General features: G+C 42.2%; 2 protein-coding genes across 4 annotated transcripts in view; one reads left to right on the forward strand and one right to left on the reverse strand.

Annotated features, from left to right (window-relative positions):
• Window positions 1-12225, forward strand: part of MTFR1 (mitochondrial fission regulator 1) — a 60134-nt gene extending 47909 nt beyond the window's left edge. For both annotated transcript variants that reach the window (XM_019973731.2, XM_070802607.1), the window contains exons 5-8: window positions 6134-6369; window positions 8622-8883; window positions 9523-9691; window positions 10664-12225. In XM_019973731.2, coding sequence (XP_019829290.2) covers window positions 6134-6369; window positions 8622-8883; window positions 9523-9691; window positions 10664-10732 — 736 coding nt within the window. In that variant the 3' untranslated portion in view covers window positions 10733-12225. The remainder of the gene's footprint in view (window positions 1-6133; window positions 6370-8621; window positions 8884-9522; window positions 9692-10663) is intronic.
• PDE7A (phosphodiesterase 7A) overlaps window positions 11035-18143 on the reverse strand; it is a 114044-nt gene continuing 106935 nt past the window's right edge. Inside the window, exons 13-15 of one of the 2 annotated variants that reach the window (XR_011570588.1) lie at window positions 17021-17224; window positions 12888-14141; window positions 11035-11388 (exon numbers count right to left, since the gene is read on the reverse strand). The gene's annotated coding sequence lies outside the window, so the exon portion shown is untranslated. Of the gene's footprint in view, window positions 11389-12887; window positions 17225-18143 lie in introns of both variants that reach the window. The other variant, XR_011570587.1, reaches the window with a different exon arrangement.

The raw sequence follows: 18143 nt of genomic DNA on the forward strand, positions 1-18143 counted from the left end.
TGTCTAGTAAGAACAGAAGCAAAAAGCAAAAGAGAAAAGGAAAGATATACACATCTGAATGCAGACTTCCAAAGAATAGCAAGGAGAGATAAGGCCTTCCTCAGCAATCAATGCAAAGAAATAGAGGAAAACAATAGAATGGGAAAGACTAGCGATCTCTTCAAGAAAATTAGAGATAGCAAGGGAACTTTTCATGCAAAGATGGGCACAATAAAGGACAGAAATGGTATGGACCGAACAGAAGCAGAAGATAACAAGAAGAGGTGGCAAGAATACACAGAAGAACTGTACAAAAAAGATCTTTATGACCCAGATAATCACGATGGTGTGATCACTCACCTAGAGCCAGATATCCTGGAATGTGAAGTCAAGTGGGCCTTAGGAAGCATCACTATGAACAAAGCTAGTGGAGGTGATGGAATTCCAGTTGAGCTATTTTAGATCCTAAAAGATGATGCTGTGAAAGTGCTGCACTCAGTATGTCAGCAAATTTGGAAAACTCAGCAGTGGCCACAGGACTGGAAAAGGTCAGTTTTCATTCCAATCCCAAAAAAGGCAATGCCAAAGAATGCTCAAACTACCGCACAATTGCATGCATCTCACACGCTAGTAAAGTAATGCTCATAATTCTCCAAGCCAGGCTTCAGCAATATGTGAACCATGAACTTCCAGATGTTTAAGCTGGTTTTAGAAAAGGCAGAGGAACCAGAGATCAAATTGCCAACATCTGCTGGATCATGGAAAAAAGGAAAAGAGTTCCAGAAAAACATCTATTTCTGCTTTATTGACTATGCCAGAGCTTTTGACTGTGTGGATCACCACAAACTATGGAAAATTCTGAATGAGATGGGAATACCAGACCACCTGACCTGCCTTTTGAGAAACCTGTATTCAGGTCAGGAAGCAAGTTAGAACTGGACATGGAACAACAGACTGGTTCCAAATAGGAAAAGGAGTACGTCAGGGCTGTATATTGTCACCCTGCTTATTTAACTTATATGCAGAGTACATCATGAGAAACGCTGGGCTGGAAGAAGCACAAGCGGGAATCAAGATTGCTGGGAGAAACAGTAACCTCAGATATGCAGATGGTACCATCCGTATGGCAGAAAGTGAAGAACTAAAGAGCCTCTTGATGAAAGTGAAAGAGGAAAGTGAAAAAGTTGGCTTAAAGCTCAACATTCAGAAAACCAAGATCATGGTATCTGGTCCCATTACTTCATGGCAAACAGATGGGGAAACAGTGGCTGACTTTATTTTTCTGGGCTCCAAAATCACTGCAGATGGTGATTGCGGTCATGAAATTCAAAGACGCTTACTCCTTGGAAGGAAAGTTGTGACCAACCTAGATAGCATATTGAAAAGCAGAGACATTACTTTGCCAACAAAGGTCCGTCTAGTCAAGGCTATGGTTTTTCCAGTAGTCATGTATGAATGTGAGAGCTGGACTATAAAGCAAGCTGAGAGCTGAAGAATTGATGCTTTTGAACTGTGGTGTTGGAGAAGACTCTTGAGAGTCCCTAGGACTGCAAGGAGATCCAACCAGTCCATCCTAGAGGAGATCAGTCCTGGGTGTTCATAGGAAGGACTGATGTTGAAGCTGAAACTCCAATACTTTGGCCACCTGATGCGAAGAGCTGACTTATTGGAAAAGACCCCAATGCTGGGAAAGATTGAGGGCAGGAGGAGATGGGGACGACAGAGGATGAGATGGTTGGGTGCCATCACCAACTCAATGGACATGGGTTTGGGTGAACTCGGGGAGTTGGTGATGAACAGGGAGGCCTGGAGAGCTGTGGTTCACGGTTTCAAAAAGAGTCAGACACGACTGAGTGACTGAACTAAACTGAGTCATCTGTCTGTAGCCCCACAGTAGTCATGCCTGTCCTCCACTGTAAGTCCTTTCATGGATTACTTCCTTTGAAATAATTTCCCTGGTCCAGTTGCTTTTTTTTTAGATAGATCTAGTTGTCTTCCAACTATATGCTCACTTGGAAAATACTGTTTTCTTTCTACCCAACTGTGTGTTTTCAGTGAACTAAAATGTCAGCTTCCCCACCCTACCCCCTGTATCCTGTTGACAGAAGAGTATGTTTTTGTACTTTTCTATACTGTTCTCTCAAAATAGTGAGGGAGGCTCAGTAAAGTCACCTGGGGAATACCACTGGGTTAATTTGAAAAAATCTCAGATTCTGAGCTTTCACTGCTAGATAAGGGGAAAGGATCCTAGAGGTACATTATATTTAATTGAGAATTTTCTTTGATTAGTAGAGCTTAAAAAACCCTTAGTTTCTTAGTTTGAATTACTTTTTCCTCGGTATTTCTTAATAGCCTTCTCCTCTGAAGGATGGCAAAACAGATTGGTTCTGAGAATGAGTTATTTGTCGACTGTCTTATAAAACATATCTGTAGGAAAAAGGTGTGTGTGTTTATAATTTTAAAGTCAGGGACTTGTCAGAATTTTCATAAAACCTAAGGTTTTTCATACACAAGAATATTACAGAGTAACTTTTTATTTTTTATGTCTTTGGTTTTCAGGCTTCTCTGTATGTCGAATCTTCCTGTGTCTTCAAGAGGATATGATCATTTCAGGATTATTTACTTTTTTTAGCGTCTAAAAATCCACACTTAAACTTCCACATTTCCTAGAATTATTTTGTCTGAATCTATAGCTGTTGACAGTATTTCACAATATAAATGTAGAGAGTATACCAAAGTTATAAAAATAGTATAGACACATAAAATATAGATGATCTGACACTGTTACTTAAATATTCTTCCTAAAGGTCCTAAACTTTTTTTCTTTCAGCCTGCCACACTAGTTTTCAAGATTAATAAGTGCTTACCCTTAGTTCTAGTAGATGGAGAAACAGAAGGATTAAATTCATCTGTAGAAATTTTACTGGGAGAGGTAGATGCTTGTTTTTCTTAAACACTGTCCTTTGCTTTTCAGTATTTAATTCTCTCTGATTGTATCTTGCCCAGAAGACATCGTAAAGGAAACTGTTTTGCCTTGTAGTTGCTCTCTTAATCCAAATTGTCATGTTATCTGGTTCCAGTTCTGGGTATTGAAATGTTCGTGGGATTTGACGATTGGCTTACTTGAATGGTAACATTTTCAAACAAACTGAAAAGCATGTAATACTTTTGGGTCCTGTGATCTAGGAGAGTATATTCACTACTAAAGTGACTACTAGTTCCTGAAAAAAGCTATTACAACATTTTTTTGCTTAATGTAGTACTCAAGATTCTGGCATTCAAAATTTATCTCTGTTTGCTATTATGATACAGACTTTATGAAATCTCTGCACTCATACATAATGTGAAAACAAACCATCATCCTCACTTCCACTCCCAATAAAATGTTCATTCATTTAGGTAAGTTTTAATAAACAAAGCAGAATATAACTTTCATGGGAGATGGTCAAGGGTAGACTTGAGTCTTCCCCTGCAGGCGCGCTCTGTCTCCTGTTCACTTTCATCCACTTGCACCCCTTCGGGTATGCCGCCCCGATGCCTGTGGCAGGGCTGGCTGTCCTCTGTTCTGAGAACACTCTGCTTCTGATTTCCTGCTTTAAACTCACAGTCTCTATTCCTACTAGTCTTCCCTATTTCTCCACTGTTGTTTTGAACAAGTATGATACTTTTGTATTTGAGATTTCCATGTTTTACTCACATCTGTTCTGAAGACTAAAATTATATCTTTGCCAATATCCTATCTATCAATGGTTTCCTTAGTTATTTCAAGAAGTAGTATTTTTAAAATAGTATTTTAAAAGTTTTAAAATGTTTTATTAAAAACATTAACGAGTTGTCAAGAATATAGTTGAAGTATATTAGAGTATTTGACATTGTACTGATTAAATGAAATTACTCTAAGTATCCTCCCCCTAAAAAACTTCACTCAGTAGACAGAATAATTTGTATCTTCTTGTAATTTACTGTATAGAGATGGTTAACAAAATCTGACCTTCTTTATGAAAGGTAGGTAGAAATCAGAATTTTCGGGTCAACAAAAAGCCACAATGATTTTTTAAAAATTTAATGTCAAATTATTTTCTTAATGCAGGTTGATTAGAATGCTTGCATCTAATCTCTATAATCTTTCAAAGAACCTATTAATGTATTTAATCAGAGCATTGGTATTGTTTCTTTTAAATTTTTTATGTTTGTTTATGGCACCCCACTCCAGTACTCTTGCCTGGAGAATCCCATGGACAGAGGAGCCTGGTGGGCTGCGGTCCATGGGGTCGCTAGGAGTTGGACACGACTGAGCGACTTCACTTTCACTTTTCGCTTTCATGCATTGGAGAAGGAAATGGCAACCCACTCCAGTTTTCTTGCCTGGAGAGTCCCGGGGACGGCGGAGCCAGGTGGGCTGCGGTCTCTGGGGTTGCACAGAGTCGGACACGACTGAAGTGACTTAGCAATCATTACTTTTTTAAACATTTTATCACCTGTTTCTTCCCAGTGTAGGGCTTAGAAAGGAAATGGTAATTAAAGCTTTTTGCAAGCCAAATATATTTCCCTACCCCAAAAATATGCCAAATGAAAGTGAACAAGGTTAGTATTATTAAAGTTGATTACCAGGTAAGCTAAAGTAGGGCTAGGTAGTAACTAGGACATTTATTCTCCAAATATTTTTAATAATATTGTAAAAAATACTATAAAAAACAATTTGCAACCATCCTGTATATGTGATAGTTTAACAGGGTATAATCAAGATTAGGTATGAAGAAAACCACCTGAATTTAGTGCAAAATACCAAATGCTAAAGGTCCAAGAATTTACTTATTCAAACACAAGGAAGAATGAATTGTTTCATTTCTCAAGCAAAAAATAGCAATATACAGTTAAAGGAACTATTTTAAAATAGGATATAACGTTGGTGAATGTTACAAGAGGATTTTGACTACATTTAACAGAGAAGTCCAAAATAATGGTGATGGAAGTTTATTTTCCTCTCAAGTCAGAAACCCCCGAGTAGACAGTCTGAAGCTGCCAGTGGCTCCACTGTGTGCCCAGGAACCACCCGCCAGGCTCTTGGGCATCCTCAGCTGTGGCTCTCCCATCAGCATTAGCTTCTGGGCTTGGTGACTCACGGCTCTCAGGAGAGGAGGAATAACGGGTGGGGCTAGAGATGAAAGGCCTTCTTTTCTTGTGGAACCAAGTCATTGCCCTCCAAGCAGCTTTCCCAGGTGGCTTACAGTCCGGTTAGCCAAAACTCACAGTCACATGGCCACATGAGACTGTGAGGGAAATTGGGATGTACTTGGGTGTGGCGATTATTTCAGAGTGTATACACATGATCAGATTATCATGCTGTACAGTATTTATATACATACAGTATTTGTCAGTGATTCCTCAGTAAAGCCAGAGGAAGAAAAAAGAGAAAAGGGCTTAGAGGCCAGAAAAACCTAATTGTAGAAAATAGTAGGAAATGGATAAATACACAAATTGACAGTTGAAAAGAAATCTGAATGTTGTTCTCAACCCCAGAAGACTTCCATATGGAGCTTCAGTGCAGTGCATATTAGAATACCTTTAAGTGAAAATCAGACCATCTATATAATTACTGCATGAGTTCAATTATCCCCCCCCCACCCCCTACCACTCCTTTTTAGTGTCTAATGCTGTAGTTTGGCTCATATTGTTACAGTATGTCTTATAGTTTGGTATATTTTATCACATATGGAAAACACTGACATGGAAATGTGGAAAAAAAAGACCTTGAGGAAGAGTTAATGGACTACTGCTTTGGTTGTCATTTATAACCAATTAGTTTACCATCTTTAAGAGCATTAAAAGTTGCATCATCTTAGTTCAGGCCACCAAAACAAGAGTTAGCAAAGACACTGCTGGAACCTGTGATGCCTCCTGATAGTATGGGCTTGAATATAAAATGTAGAGATAAAAATTAAGAATGATGGCAACAAGAAAGCTGGCCTGGTGTGGATCTGCTTCAGGTTGACAAGTGCTTTGTTGTCTTGAAACTTACAGCAGGGGTTTTATGTAAGGTCAGCCTGAAAAGTGGCTCTCAGATGTTCTCTTCTGCTATGTTCTGATTAACTTTGAAGTGACAATTTTTCATAGCCCTCTCAAAGCCTGTGACAGCCAACTTCTGTCCTTGCAGGATAGAGGTCCGGTCAAGGCCAACCCTTCAGGATGATCTTCCTTTCTTTGAGAAGCCCCACAGCAGGCAGCCATCCTTACCCACCCTGTCTCCAGAAGAGCCTCCGCTGCAGACCTCGACGCTGGCCAATGAGGAAGCGCTGCAGAAGATCTGTGCCCTTGAAAGTGAGCTTGCTGCCCTCAGAGCTCAGATTGCCAAGATCGTGACCCTCCAGGAACAGCAGAACCTCAGTGCAGGTCTGTGAGTCCTCCAGTTGTCAGCCAGCAAATGCGGGCGGGGGGCGGGGGGAATACCACTCACTTGGGAAAAAAATTATATATATATATAATATATATATTTGTGGGCTCTGTCTCTCTAGTCGTGTCCAACTCTCTGCAACCCCATGGACTGTAGCCCTCTAGGTTCCTCTCTGTCCATGGGATTCTCCAGGCAGGAATACTGGAGTGGGTTACCATGTCCTCTTCCAGGGGATCTTCTCAACCCAGGAATCGAACCTGTGTCTCCTGCACTGCAGGCGGATTCTTTACCTACTGAGCCACCTGCAAAGCCCCAGTATGCATACATATATATAACTCAATCAGTATGCTACACACGTGAAACTAACACATTATAAATAAACTATAGTACAATTAAAAATTTAAAAAGAAGTGAATTAATAACAGCTGTTGGGCTTGCTAGAAAACTAGGGGCCTGTCCCCTGCATGGTCCGGTACAGGACCCAGGCAAGTTTAAGAGGTTTTCGTTTGTTTTGAACAATCTTAATACTGTCAGAGGATGATGAGTGTATTTTTGGAAACACAAAATATACATCCACTGATAAAGGTGAACACTGCTCATGTGTCTGCTGTGGGAGCTTCACTGTCTGTGATAATGGCACCATTCACATCAGACTGGAGGAGGTAACTGCAAAACAGCCCGGAGAGAGTTGAGTGTGTTTAGTTACCTATGTGTCCTGAGGCAAGCATAAAGCTCTGTAACTGGGATAGTAGTTACTTATGTTGTGGAGTTACTGTGGGAGTAAATGTGGAAACTATATATAGTATCTTTAGTGCAAAGTAGCTGTTCAATATTCATTTCTCTCCCTCTTGCCCAGAGTGGAAACTGAATTCAGGGCCTCTGACTCTGGTCTAATAGTGTTGCTTTTATTTTTGTTGCGTTGTCACTGGAGAAAAAACCATAGCCTTGAAATCCTAGTTTATTAATCTGCTGGCAAGCAGTGGTGGTTTTCCTAGTGTTCCTGAGTCTTGACGAGATTCAGTATAAGACAGCTCTGAAGGGTAAAGGATAGTTATTCCACCTCTGAGTCACTTAGCTTGTGGTCCTATAGTTTAATGTAACCTACACGGAAACCTCCTCAAACCTGGGTCAGGCCACGATGGGCAGGGTGAATGTACTCCAGGCACCTGGTGTTACTTCAGTGAAATCTACAGGTGACTTTTGAAAACCCAAAGTCCTGCCCTTTTCTGTTTAACCTATAAGTTACTGATAAATTTCTCTTTGGCTTTACCTCCCTCTTCTGGCAGACTAGGAAAGTCTGTTAGATGTTCTATCTACAACCCAACTCCCTTGAATAAACTAATCAATATAGTTCGCACCCAAACAACTCTCTAATCTCTAGTTATTGCAGAAAGATGGATTTTTAGGTCCTTATTTTAGAACCACTGTAACTCTTAGTTACTTATTCTTTTGGGGAATTAACTGTAATTTTTTTTTTTCTCTCAATTTTTTTCAATAAATCTAAAACTTCTTTTAACTCATTCTGGTCAGTTTACATTCTCTAGTTCATGCTTTGGAGAAGGCAATGGCACCCCACTCCAGTACTCTTGCCTGGAAAATCCCATGGACGGAGGAGCCTCTTAGGCTGAAGTCCATGGGGTTGCTAAGAGTCGGACATGACTGAGCGACTTCACTTTCACTTTTCACTTTCATGCACTGGAGAAGGAAATGGCAACCCACTCCAGTGTTCTTGCCTGGAGAATCCCAGGGACAGGGGAGCCTGGTGGGCTGCCGTCTAAGGGGTCGCACAGAGTCGGACACGACTGAAGTGACTTAGCATAGCATAGCATAGTTCATGCTTACCTTCTATGTAAATACACTTAAAATGAACCACAGAGGTATCCGACAGCTATTTACTCTAGTACTAAACTGTCAGACTACCTACTGGAGGCAGTTCTGTGTGCAGTCCAGATGCTGTTTCAGCTAGAAGTAGCTGCACAGCGTGAAGCAGTCAGACCTGAACATTTGATATCACAAAAGCACCCTGTTAAATGGAACATTTCCATCTGGAGACGGATTAAATGATACCGTTGACTGAAATTCAGGCATTTAGATTCCAAGCAAGTAACTGAAACTTCCTTTTTACTTGTGACTGAGATTCTTTTTAAGGTTACTGCTTTCAGGTATAAAGTCCTTAACATAACTCTACTTTTAAAATATTTTATTTGCCTCTTACCACCAGGATTAAACTGATTGCCCCTCATTTCTGTAGGTGACGTAGAATCCACCAGGCCTGCCGCCGCAGCAGCACCCTCCGTCCCGCCAGCGCCCCCACTGCCACCCCCTCCGCCTCCCCTCCCCTCCCCGGGGCTCCAGCAGAGCACTTCTGCTATTGATCTGATAAAAGAGCGAAGACGGAGAAACGCCTCTGCTGGGAAGACCCCGGTCAAGAACAGTCCAAAGAAAACAGACCTGCCCAACATGCTGGAGATCCTGAAAGACATGAACAGCGTGAAACTGCGATCGGTAAAAAGGTGAGGAGACATCTGCCTTCTCGCCCACTTCCCTTGGTTTCCTATGCCTTTTATAAGCAACTGCTAAGCTGCTTTGGAGGAGGAAGTGGCAACCCACTCCAGTATTCTTCCCTGGAGAATCCCATGGACAGAGGAGCCTGGCAGGCTACAGACCATAGGGTCACATAGAGTCAATCAGACACGACTGAGCACACACATACACCAAGCTTCTTGAGAACTTTGTTTTATAGCATGACTACTGGAATAGCTCTTGGGTTTTTAATTTAAAAAAGATAAGCCTCCAGGAGCTCTTGTATGCAGTTAACTGAGAGCAGGACAAACACCCGCAGGCCACTCTCATTTCTCCCCCATTGCCTCTGAAGCCTTGTTACTGTGCAGTCATTCTCCCCTCAGGCTGTGCTGTGTGCCTGCTAGGGTAGGGCCCAGGCTTGTGGAGGAGGGAACCCTGACTGCCCTGAAGGAGCCTGCAGTCTCTGCTCCTTACAGGAGCTATTCCCTGGGTACCTCTGTGCTGTTTTGTGAGGCCATAAATCTAGGGCTCCCACCTCACTGCGTCAGTGTCTCTATTGGGTGTCTTTGCTGCTAGAGCCATGCTGTCAGCACCACAATGCCCCCTTGATTTCTCGTCACTTCTCTAAGGTCAGAACAAGACACAAAGCCCAAGCCGGCAGATGCTGCTGACCCTGCTGCCCTCATAGCAGAGGCGCTGAAAAAGAAGTTTGCTTATCGGTATCGAAGCGATAGTCAAGGTGAAGCTGAGAAAGGAATCCAAAAGTCTGAATCAGAGGCCACCTCCGAGAGAGTGTTGGTGAGTACTGGGCAGACCTCTCTCCTTAGTGCAGCCTGTGGTCCAGGCCACTGCTGCACAAGACACTCAGCTGGTCGTCTGCAAGATGCAAAAGGACGCGCTGTAGGAATTAGTCCTTAACGCCAGCTAGACTGCTTCCCTCTTGATGCTCTTCTGTAAGTAAAAGCTAACCCTGGGTATCTCCTATGTTAAATTTCCCATGCTGTTTGTTTATATTGAAGCACAATGAAGTGAAAATCATGACAATAAAATTTACATCTAAGGATAGTGTAAATGTTGTGATGTAGAAAGGAAAGGTCATTCTCTTAGGGCACCTATGAAATTCTTATAAAGGGGAAATAAATCTGACCAGGGCCTTGCAGGCTGTGGGCCCTGCAGCGGTGGAGACTGAGCAGACTTAATGAAAGCTCTTAAATATTAATTTAGACCTTCCCTTTCCTCAGGTAGCTCAGATGGTAAAGCGCCTGACTGCAATGCGGGAGACCCGGGTTCAGTCCCTGGGTTGGGAAGATCCTCTGGAGAAGGAAATGGCAGCCCACTCCAGTATTCTTGCCTGGAAAATTCCATGGAAGTCGCAAAGAGTCGGACACGACTGAGCGACTTCACTTTAACTTTCCTCAGGTTACTGTCACTGGGGAGATGAGTTTATCTATGCCAGAGAAGTAGATATCCTAGAAATTCTAGCATCTTTGAAACCCTAGACACTGAAGAGGAAACTCTGTATCTTCCTTCTTTTATTAAAAGAAGTAAAATTGGACTAAGCTAGGGTCTTGCAATGATGACTACAGTTTGATAGGGAGTAATTTTGCTATCTTTCTCACTGTTGATGTGAATTGACAGGTTGTTATAAACATAATGATTTTAATACTATCGGGCTGCTTGGCTTTTCATGAACATACCTTGTGGTCCATGGTTGGGAGGGGGCTATCATTGCTGTTACATGAACCTGTATCTTTTTTGTTTCTTTTCTAGTTTGGTCCACACATGTTGAAGTCTACTGGAAAAATGAAGGCTTTAATTGAAAATGCTTCAACTTCCTAATAGACAAAGAGCTGAGAAAGACTATCTGAAGTTCAGCTGTTCGTTTATTAGGGCTGTTCAGCTAGTAGATATCAACACTGTTTGTTTGGTAAATACCTGAATTTAGAACTTAGTGGTCTCCTTTTAGGTCTCATTAGAGGATGATGCTGTAACAAAAGCACTCTAGGTTTGTTTGCTTTTAAGAGAAGGTCAGTTCTGAAGTTTCCATAGCGTATGTACATTCCAGCATGTTTTTAATGTGTAGCCAAGATGTTTAGGTTTCCAGTCTGGAAAACAGTACATAGATTTCAGAACAAAGGAAGGACATTTTATAGATGTGAGTTTTTAATGAACACTAATTTATCTGTACACATTTTATGTGCATGTATTTGGATATACAACAGGATATAAGATTTAGCGATGGCAGTGACAAGGCTGCTGATAATCATTCCTACCCAGCAATGGAGCAGCTGGTATATCCAAATTGTTGGAGTAAAATGTTTGCGTTTGGATTTCTTCTTGCCTTGAACAGAACTTTTAGATTTTCTCTCACGTTTTCTTGGAGGTGGGGTTTGAGTAGAAACCAGATGATGTTCGCTGCTGAAATTCCGTAATACTTTCCTTTAAGGGGAAGTCAAGGATCATGAAAACTGTTTCCACCTCAGTGCCGCCCAGTTCTGAGGAAGAAAATGTAGTTTTCAATAGTGAGCAATCAAACTATTGAATTAAATGTCTTTTAAAGTAAAAGTAGAATGTACCATCTTTTTCTTTCAGTTTAATAAAGATGACTTGTTGCTAAGTTAACACTTATGGAAATGTCAGCATAATGGAGTTAAAAAAATTTTTTTAATAAATACTTGTCTATTAAACACTGAATAGGCGACAGAATTTCCTGTAAGTTGCTTATCATGGGTCAGTCAGACCGCTGTTCTGCTGAGTTCCACCATGTAGCAGCATAACCCGTAGGTGCTGTCAGGAAGTGGAGGCCCTCCTTTCTCATCTAGGACTTCAAAGGAAGTCGTCATTTCTAAATGCTTCATGTATCTTCATGATTTTCTATATTATTTCTGTTAAACTCAGCTATAGTTATCCAGAATCTCCTACCATGAGTAAATAGTTGGACTTATTATTTAAATCTAGTCGGGGAAAAAGTTCCACTTCCCAGGGCGATTAGGAGATATGAAGAAGATACATTCACTTTTAAGTTATTGAAATGATGTGCAATGTTCTAAACGATAGCAGCTAATACTAGTTGAGGTAATTTTCATGGTTTGGCTGTTTAGCTTAAATTTGAACTGTGGCTTAATTTTACACATGTTGTTGACATACATTGTTTCTAATTGTTTTCTATGGTTTAAAAATTCTGCCTTTAAAATAAATTCAGGAAATTCACCTGATATACTTATTTTGACCTAAGAAATATTTATATTTGTATCAGTAATTGAATTTTTAGCCAGTGCTCCAAAATCAGGAATTTACTGTTTTGAAATAAAGCAACTTTTCTTTTCCTTGGACCATCATGCCTATATAAATGCTTTTGCTTTTTCTTCCACAGTAGGTAAACTTCTTCTGTGTTGTACATGCAACTTTAAAATAATTTGCTTTCTGCATTTTCCAAGTGGAAATACACTGCTTAAAATGTCACCTTTTTCATTCATCTTCAGCATTAAAACAGAAAGAGGTGTGTGAGTTTCTTCAGGGTTCTCGAGCCTAGAACCCACCTCTGGGACTCTCTCTCCACCTACCCTAGACCATACTGCTATTTCTGCCTCAACAGCAAAAGAACTGACAACTCACCCAAGCGTGGGTAGGAACCTGGAACAGCTGGGAAAGACTCAAGGCTCAAACCTTTAGTTTCTGAGACCACACTTTGTGACCTCTGGTCAAATGCAAGCTTCCCTCCGTACTTAAAATCTATAAATGTAAATACAGGTACTGTGTTAATACTGAAAGAAGTCCACGTATATGTGGACCCGTGTTCAGGAGTCACCTGTATATATAATGTGAGTCAAAGAGCCCTGGACTTGGGAGTTAAAACACGATATGTATATGTGATCCTGGCCCAGGCACATCTGTTTTTAAAATGGGAATAATGCTCAGTTCAGGAAATTATGAGGATTAAAAGCAGCATTCTGAACACATTCTATGAATAGCAGAGTACTAAGTAAGTTCTTACATTATTTTACACAAGGTTCCCAGCAGACAGTTTTCTCCTAGGAGACAAGGTCCGTGTGTGCGGGCCAGGGTGGAGGGGTAGGTCTCAGTCTTCAGTCCTGGTTGTCTGCCCAGTCGCAGGCCCTTCTGCAGAAGCATCCCATCCTCTTGCTGTGTGAATTCCTGCGAGTCTGCATCTTGGTGGGGAAGGAAGGAAACACGAGGTAACAACTACTGGAAACACACAGCTGGAAAAACCATTGTCTAGTAACTCCTCTGAAAACGTAAGTTCTTTCTGTGGGCTAGATCTGGCAGATAAAAGTTTAAACTTTCAGGCGTGAACCCAGCAGCAACAGCTCTGGGATTGCCAGGCAGGAGGAGGCACTTAGTTTTAGCCAGCATTATTGTCACTGCCTGTTACCGTCAGTCTTCCCCACGATCTTCAGCCTCTCCTGAGTCCTGTCTCCTCTTCTCATCCTGGAGTCAGTATTCTGTGCTACTCCACTGAGCCTGTTTCTTAACATTCGTTTTAGTTTTTCCTTATCAATCTTGTAAGCAGGGTAGTTCTTCATTGATACCAGAGCAATCACTTGAGGATAAGAAATAAAAACAGCATACCTAAGGAAGGATCCAGAAATCTTAGATATTTCCCTGAGACTGCTGTCCTTAGTCTGCTTTGTAAGGACTGAACACCTTACTGTTCCTCTGGCTGGAGCTTCTCAGACTTCTTTTCCCTGGGAGGTTCTCCAGCCTCTTTGACAGGTCAGAGAGCTCCTTCCCGCAAAGCTGAGAGAGTAACATGGGTGGAATTTAGACATGATCAAGAAGGTAATTAAGATGATCCATATAGTGCCTCCCATTCCATCCCAAACAGCTGTGGCTGCTACAGGGCAGTCCCGCGCTTCCCAACTGTTCTCTTCCATGCTGGCAAAAGCCTTAATCTGGGGGAGAAAGACACGCTTCACAACAGCGATTTTACTAGAGGTATGAACAGCTTTCCACTCACGTGGCTTAAGAGCCGTCCCTCTTCATTGGCCAGCCACGCCTGCTATCAGAAGACGAGAGACGGTGAGAAGCAGGTGCAGCGGCAAGCTGCTATGTAACCTGGTGTTCAATGAGGGTGGACAGCACGCGAGACCGTCGCATCTCTAACCTCGACCTAGAGCAGACGGCCCTCTGCAAGGGGAGCCCCTGCTAAGGCAGAGGCTGGTCGGGGGCCCAGGATCAGCCTTCCTGAGTTGGTCCAGGTTGTCCCTCGGGAATTTGAACAAGAAACCTGGAGAGAGAGGGGTGCATTCAGTACTCAGAGCTCAAGTAAGCAGGTCACAAGGAACAGCTGTACCCATGAGCAGTTATACAAAATACGATGAGGAAATGAATAAGGACAATGACTCGGCCTGAACTATGTGTCAGTACATTTTTGAGACACATTTTACAGGTTAGAAAGCCACTCAAAAGATGAGGTGACAGAAGACTAAACCTAGTCTGTCTAGCCATAAAGACAATGCTTTAAAAATGTTTACTGCCTTTCCAAGCAGACACTCCAAGGTAGAGAAGAGGCTGCAAGAGAAGCAGGAGTGGCAAGAAGCAGGTGCAGCAAAAAGCTACACTTAAGTGATTAGTCTGTCTCATGAACACGAATCCTCACTCAATATAAAGCTCCAGTTAACTCGCAGTGACCTGAGACCATTCCCTACTGTGGAAAAAGTTAACCCCTGTACTGTGAGGATTCTTAGATGGAAATTTTAAAACTCTGCAAATGTTCAGCTAGTTATTTTATCATATTCCTTTATGATACTTTCTTCAAAAGATAAAAAGCACCTTGGGATATCATGCACCCTCCTGATTCTTTACAGTAGGGGTCCCCAACCTCCGGGGTCTAATACCTGATGATCTGAGGTGGAGCTGATGTAGTAATAATAAAGTGCATGGTAAATGTTATGCACTTGAATCATCCTGAAACCCCACCACCACCAACCTCAGTCCGTGGAAAAACTGTCTTCCATGAAACAGGTTCCTGGTGCCAAAAAGGTTGGGGACACTGCTTTATGGCTCAACAATAAAGAAACACTTCAAATTTATGCTAAAAAATCTCAAATAATACACGGCTTAAACATAATAGAAGATGCACTTTCTTCACAAGACTATTGATGGGACTGGTAAAACTTGCAATAGCCTAGTAAGTTTGCTGTGCTTCACTTTTAAATTAGAACTAAAAAAGAATCTAATATTAAAAATGGGTGTTCTCTTTCTCGTACAACCTACCAGACTTTAAAATAGGTTCAGGACAATTTAACACCGCTATGAAAGTAAAAAAAAAAAGATACTGTGATAAAAGCTAGAATTCTACTAAAAGTATCATACTGAACATCTAAAACATATTTTAGAATCAAATTTGAAAACTAATTTTACCAGTCATGGATGTTAATAACATTCAGTAATTACTAGAAATGGTATCATTTTCATTATTACCCAATGAAACCATTCATTTTGTACAAGACAGAAACCCACCATGTCATACAACAGATGCTTTCCACACACTGCCACCCAAACATTCTGAGGTTGGGGGCCATGCTCTGTCAATTTGAACACTGTACCAAATCCAGTGCAGCGCCCAGCACACAGCAGGAGCTCGGGTGCTGTAGGCACAGATGCAGCATAGACTAGTATCAACAAAACTGCATAGTGATAGACTGACAGCTAAAAAGGAAACACGATACCAGGTTATTCATAATAATTTGTTCAACATTCACTGATGGCACAGTTTATGCCAGTCTGTCCTATGCTGAGCACATGACTGACTCATCAGAAAAGGCTGATGCTGGGAAAGACTGAGGGCAGGAGGAGAAGGGGATGATAGAGGATGAGGTGGTTGGATGGCATCACCAATGGACATGAGTTTGAGGAAGCTCTGGGAGTTGGTGAAGGACAGGGAAGCCTGGAGTGCTGCAGTCCATGGGGTTGCAGAGCCAGACACGACTGAGCCACTGCACTAATGCTGAGCACAAGAGACAAGAAGGTGGAGGAGACAGCTGTTTGCACCCGTGGCCACTCCCAGTAGTGGCCACCCCCCACTGGAGACCAGGGACCACCGGGGGGCCTTCCAGAAGACACAGGTTGCCTGCAAATCCTCAGCCAACAAGGAATGGCTCAGGCTAAGTCCTGCACGCATCTGGACAACTATGTGTTTCAAATATATGCTGATAGCATGGTGATTAATATCACGTTTATTTAAAAACAGTACTGAATGCGTATTAGCCATCGGTCACTGGCCCAAGAAGGAGACATTAACTGGGAAAAGATTTAAACAAAATATTTACACGTTAAAAAAACAGTACACGTGAAAACACTGTGAACCTCCGATGTGAAAATTAAAGTTGAAACCTTTAAGAGTTAAGAATGCTTTTTGGAAAGAGAGGCCATTACAGGAATCTTCAGAGTTACTAGCACCTCTAACCTGTACCTAAAGTACAAATATATTCCCCAGGCAACATATGGCAAAGACCACTACAGTGCTGTGATTAGCCTCCAATTAAATAAATTTAAAAACACATTTTTTACTTTTATATTAAGAAGATCATTATAAAGCACCGCATTGACAGAATACAAGTACTGACCAGGAACCAGCTTGTTTGGTTTTGTTAAGCTAAGGCTTACCAAAATGTTCTGAGGACCTTGAGCCTATAGCAGAGGTGCTGCCCCCAGCACTAAAGGTTGCCCCAGGGCCCCGGCAATCTGCTACAGTGCTCGACAATTCCTTTGAAGTCTCCCATTTTATCTTAAAAATTCATATGAACTTTGCATTCCCTTCCATAATACTTATTTAAAAATGTGATCTTCTAAATTCCTATTTCCTCAAGTTTTCTGAATTATTGTACTGTTTCCTCAAATTTTTCTAGAAAAATCAATGTTCAAGAATACACAGGTGCTATGAAGCAGGGCTGTCGACGCTCGTCCCACATATATGTAACAACACATATCTTTGCCGTGGGTTTACTTACCCGTAGGCAGGGAACGGGAGCACACTCAGGTGTCTCTCCCTCGAGAATGGAAATAGGATATTCCTCTGAACATCAAACACAAGTCAGATAAGCAGCAGCAAGCATAGCCTGGCAGGCGGAGCCCAGGCCGCCTGCGGCTGAGGGTCTGACATACCTACTAGACATGCCAGTCAAGCGGACGTGCAGATGCAGCTCCTGGGACTCAGTCTCTAGCCTCGTCCAGGGAACCACGGTCCACCCGAGCACGAGCATCAGTCGGCGCCTCCTTATAGGATGCGTGAGGGACCTTGCTTCCCTGGCTCGGAATCCATGCGCAAGTAACCAGCTGATTGTAATTTAGCTTCCCAAGGAGATCTGCCTAAAATGAAAGAATGATTGATAGTTACCTTTCTCATTGTAAATTAAACTACTAACGGGAAAAAAGCAATTAGTTTCTGTGAGTTTGGTTGCAGTTGAGTTTGCTGTGAGACAGTTCTGCTCTCCACATGCTGTCATACTAGGTCTGTGAGTCGCAAGTTTCCTCACCACACAGAGTGTGTCAGATTCGCCTCCATCAGACTTCAGCACCCAGCAGTCCAGCGTGGTGGCCACGAGCCACACGTGGAGACCGGGCACCTGAGACACAGCTGGCCCAAACTGAGATGTGCTGTAAGCGTCAAGGACACACCAGATTGCAGAGACTTGGTAACAGAGAAAAGAATGCAAAACATCTCAATAGTCGCTTTTTAATAATGGCTACCTATTTTTTTTTCTCTTGTTTTGTGGCTACATATCTAAATGATAGAATATTCTAGACATGCTGGAATAAATTTCATCTTTTTTTAAAACATGTGATTACTCCAGAATCGACAATCACCTACTTGGCTCACGCTGTACTTCTACTGGTCCTCACTCTTCTATGCAAATGATGACAGTAGATGACAGTATGTTTGCGTTCAGAGTTTACACTTACCCCTTCCAATGAAACGGGCTTGGGGAGACCGAGGAGAGGCCCAGTGGTGCCTTTCTTACACTGAAACCAGTCAAGCAGAATCAGGTGGCCATTTCCTATTACTTGACTTTAAAAATGCCAACACAAGTGGTGTTCTGGTACCTGCACGAGGGCCTGAGGTTCCCGCCGTGGGAACAAAGGGCTGTGGAGACCAGAGACCGGGCTCGGAGCCGACTTCTCCAGGCTGTGAGGACTCAGCCATCTATGCCCCAGGCCTCGGCATCTCACCTGTGAGGTGCAGGTGACAGGTGAGACCAAAGACTGGGCTCAGAGCTGACTTCTCCGG

This window comes from Bos indicus, chromosome 14 (assembly GCF_029378745.1).
Source record: "Bos indicus isolate NIAB-ARS_2022 breed Sahiwal x Tharparkar chromosome 14, NIAB-ARS_B.indTharparkar_mat_pri_1.0, whole genome shotgun sequence".
NCBI classification, from domain to species: domain Eukaryota; kingdom Metazoa; phylum Chordata; class Mammalia; order Artiodactyla; family Bovidae; genus Bos; species Bos indicus.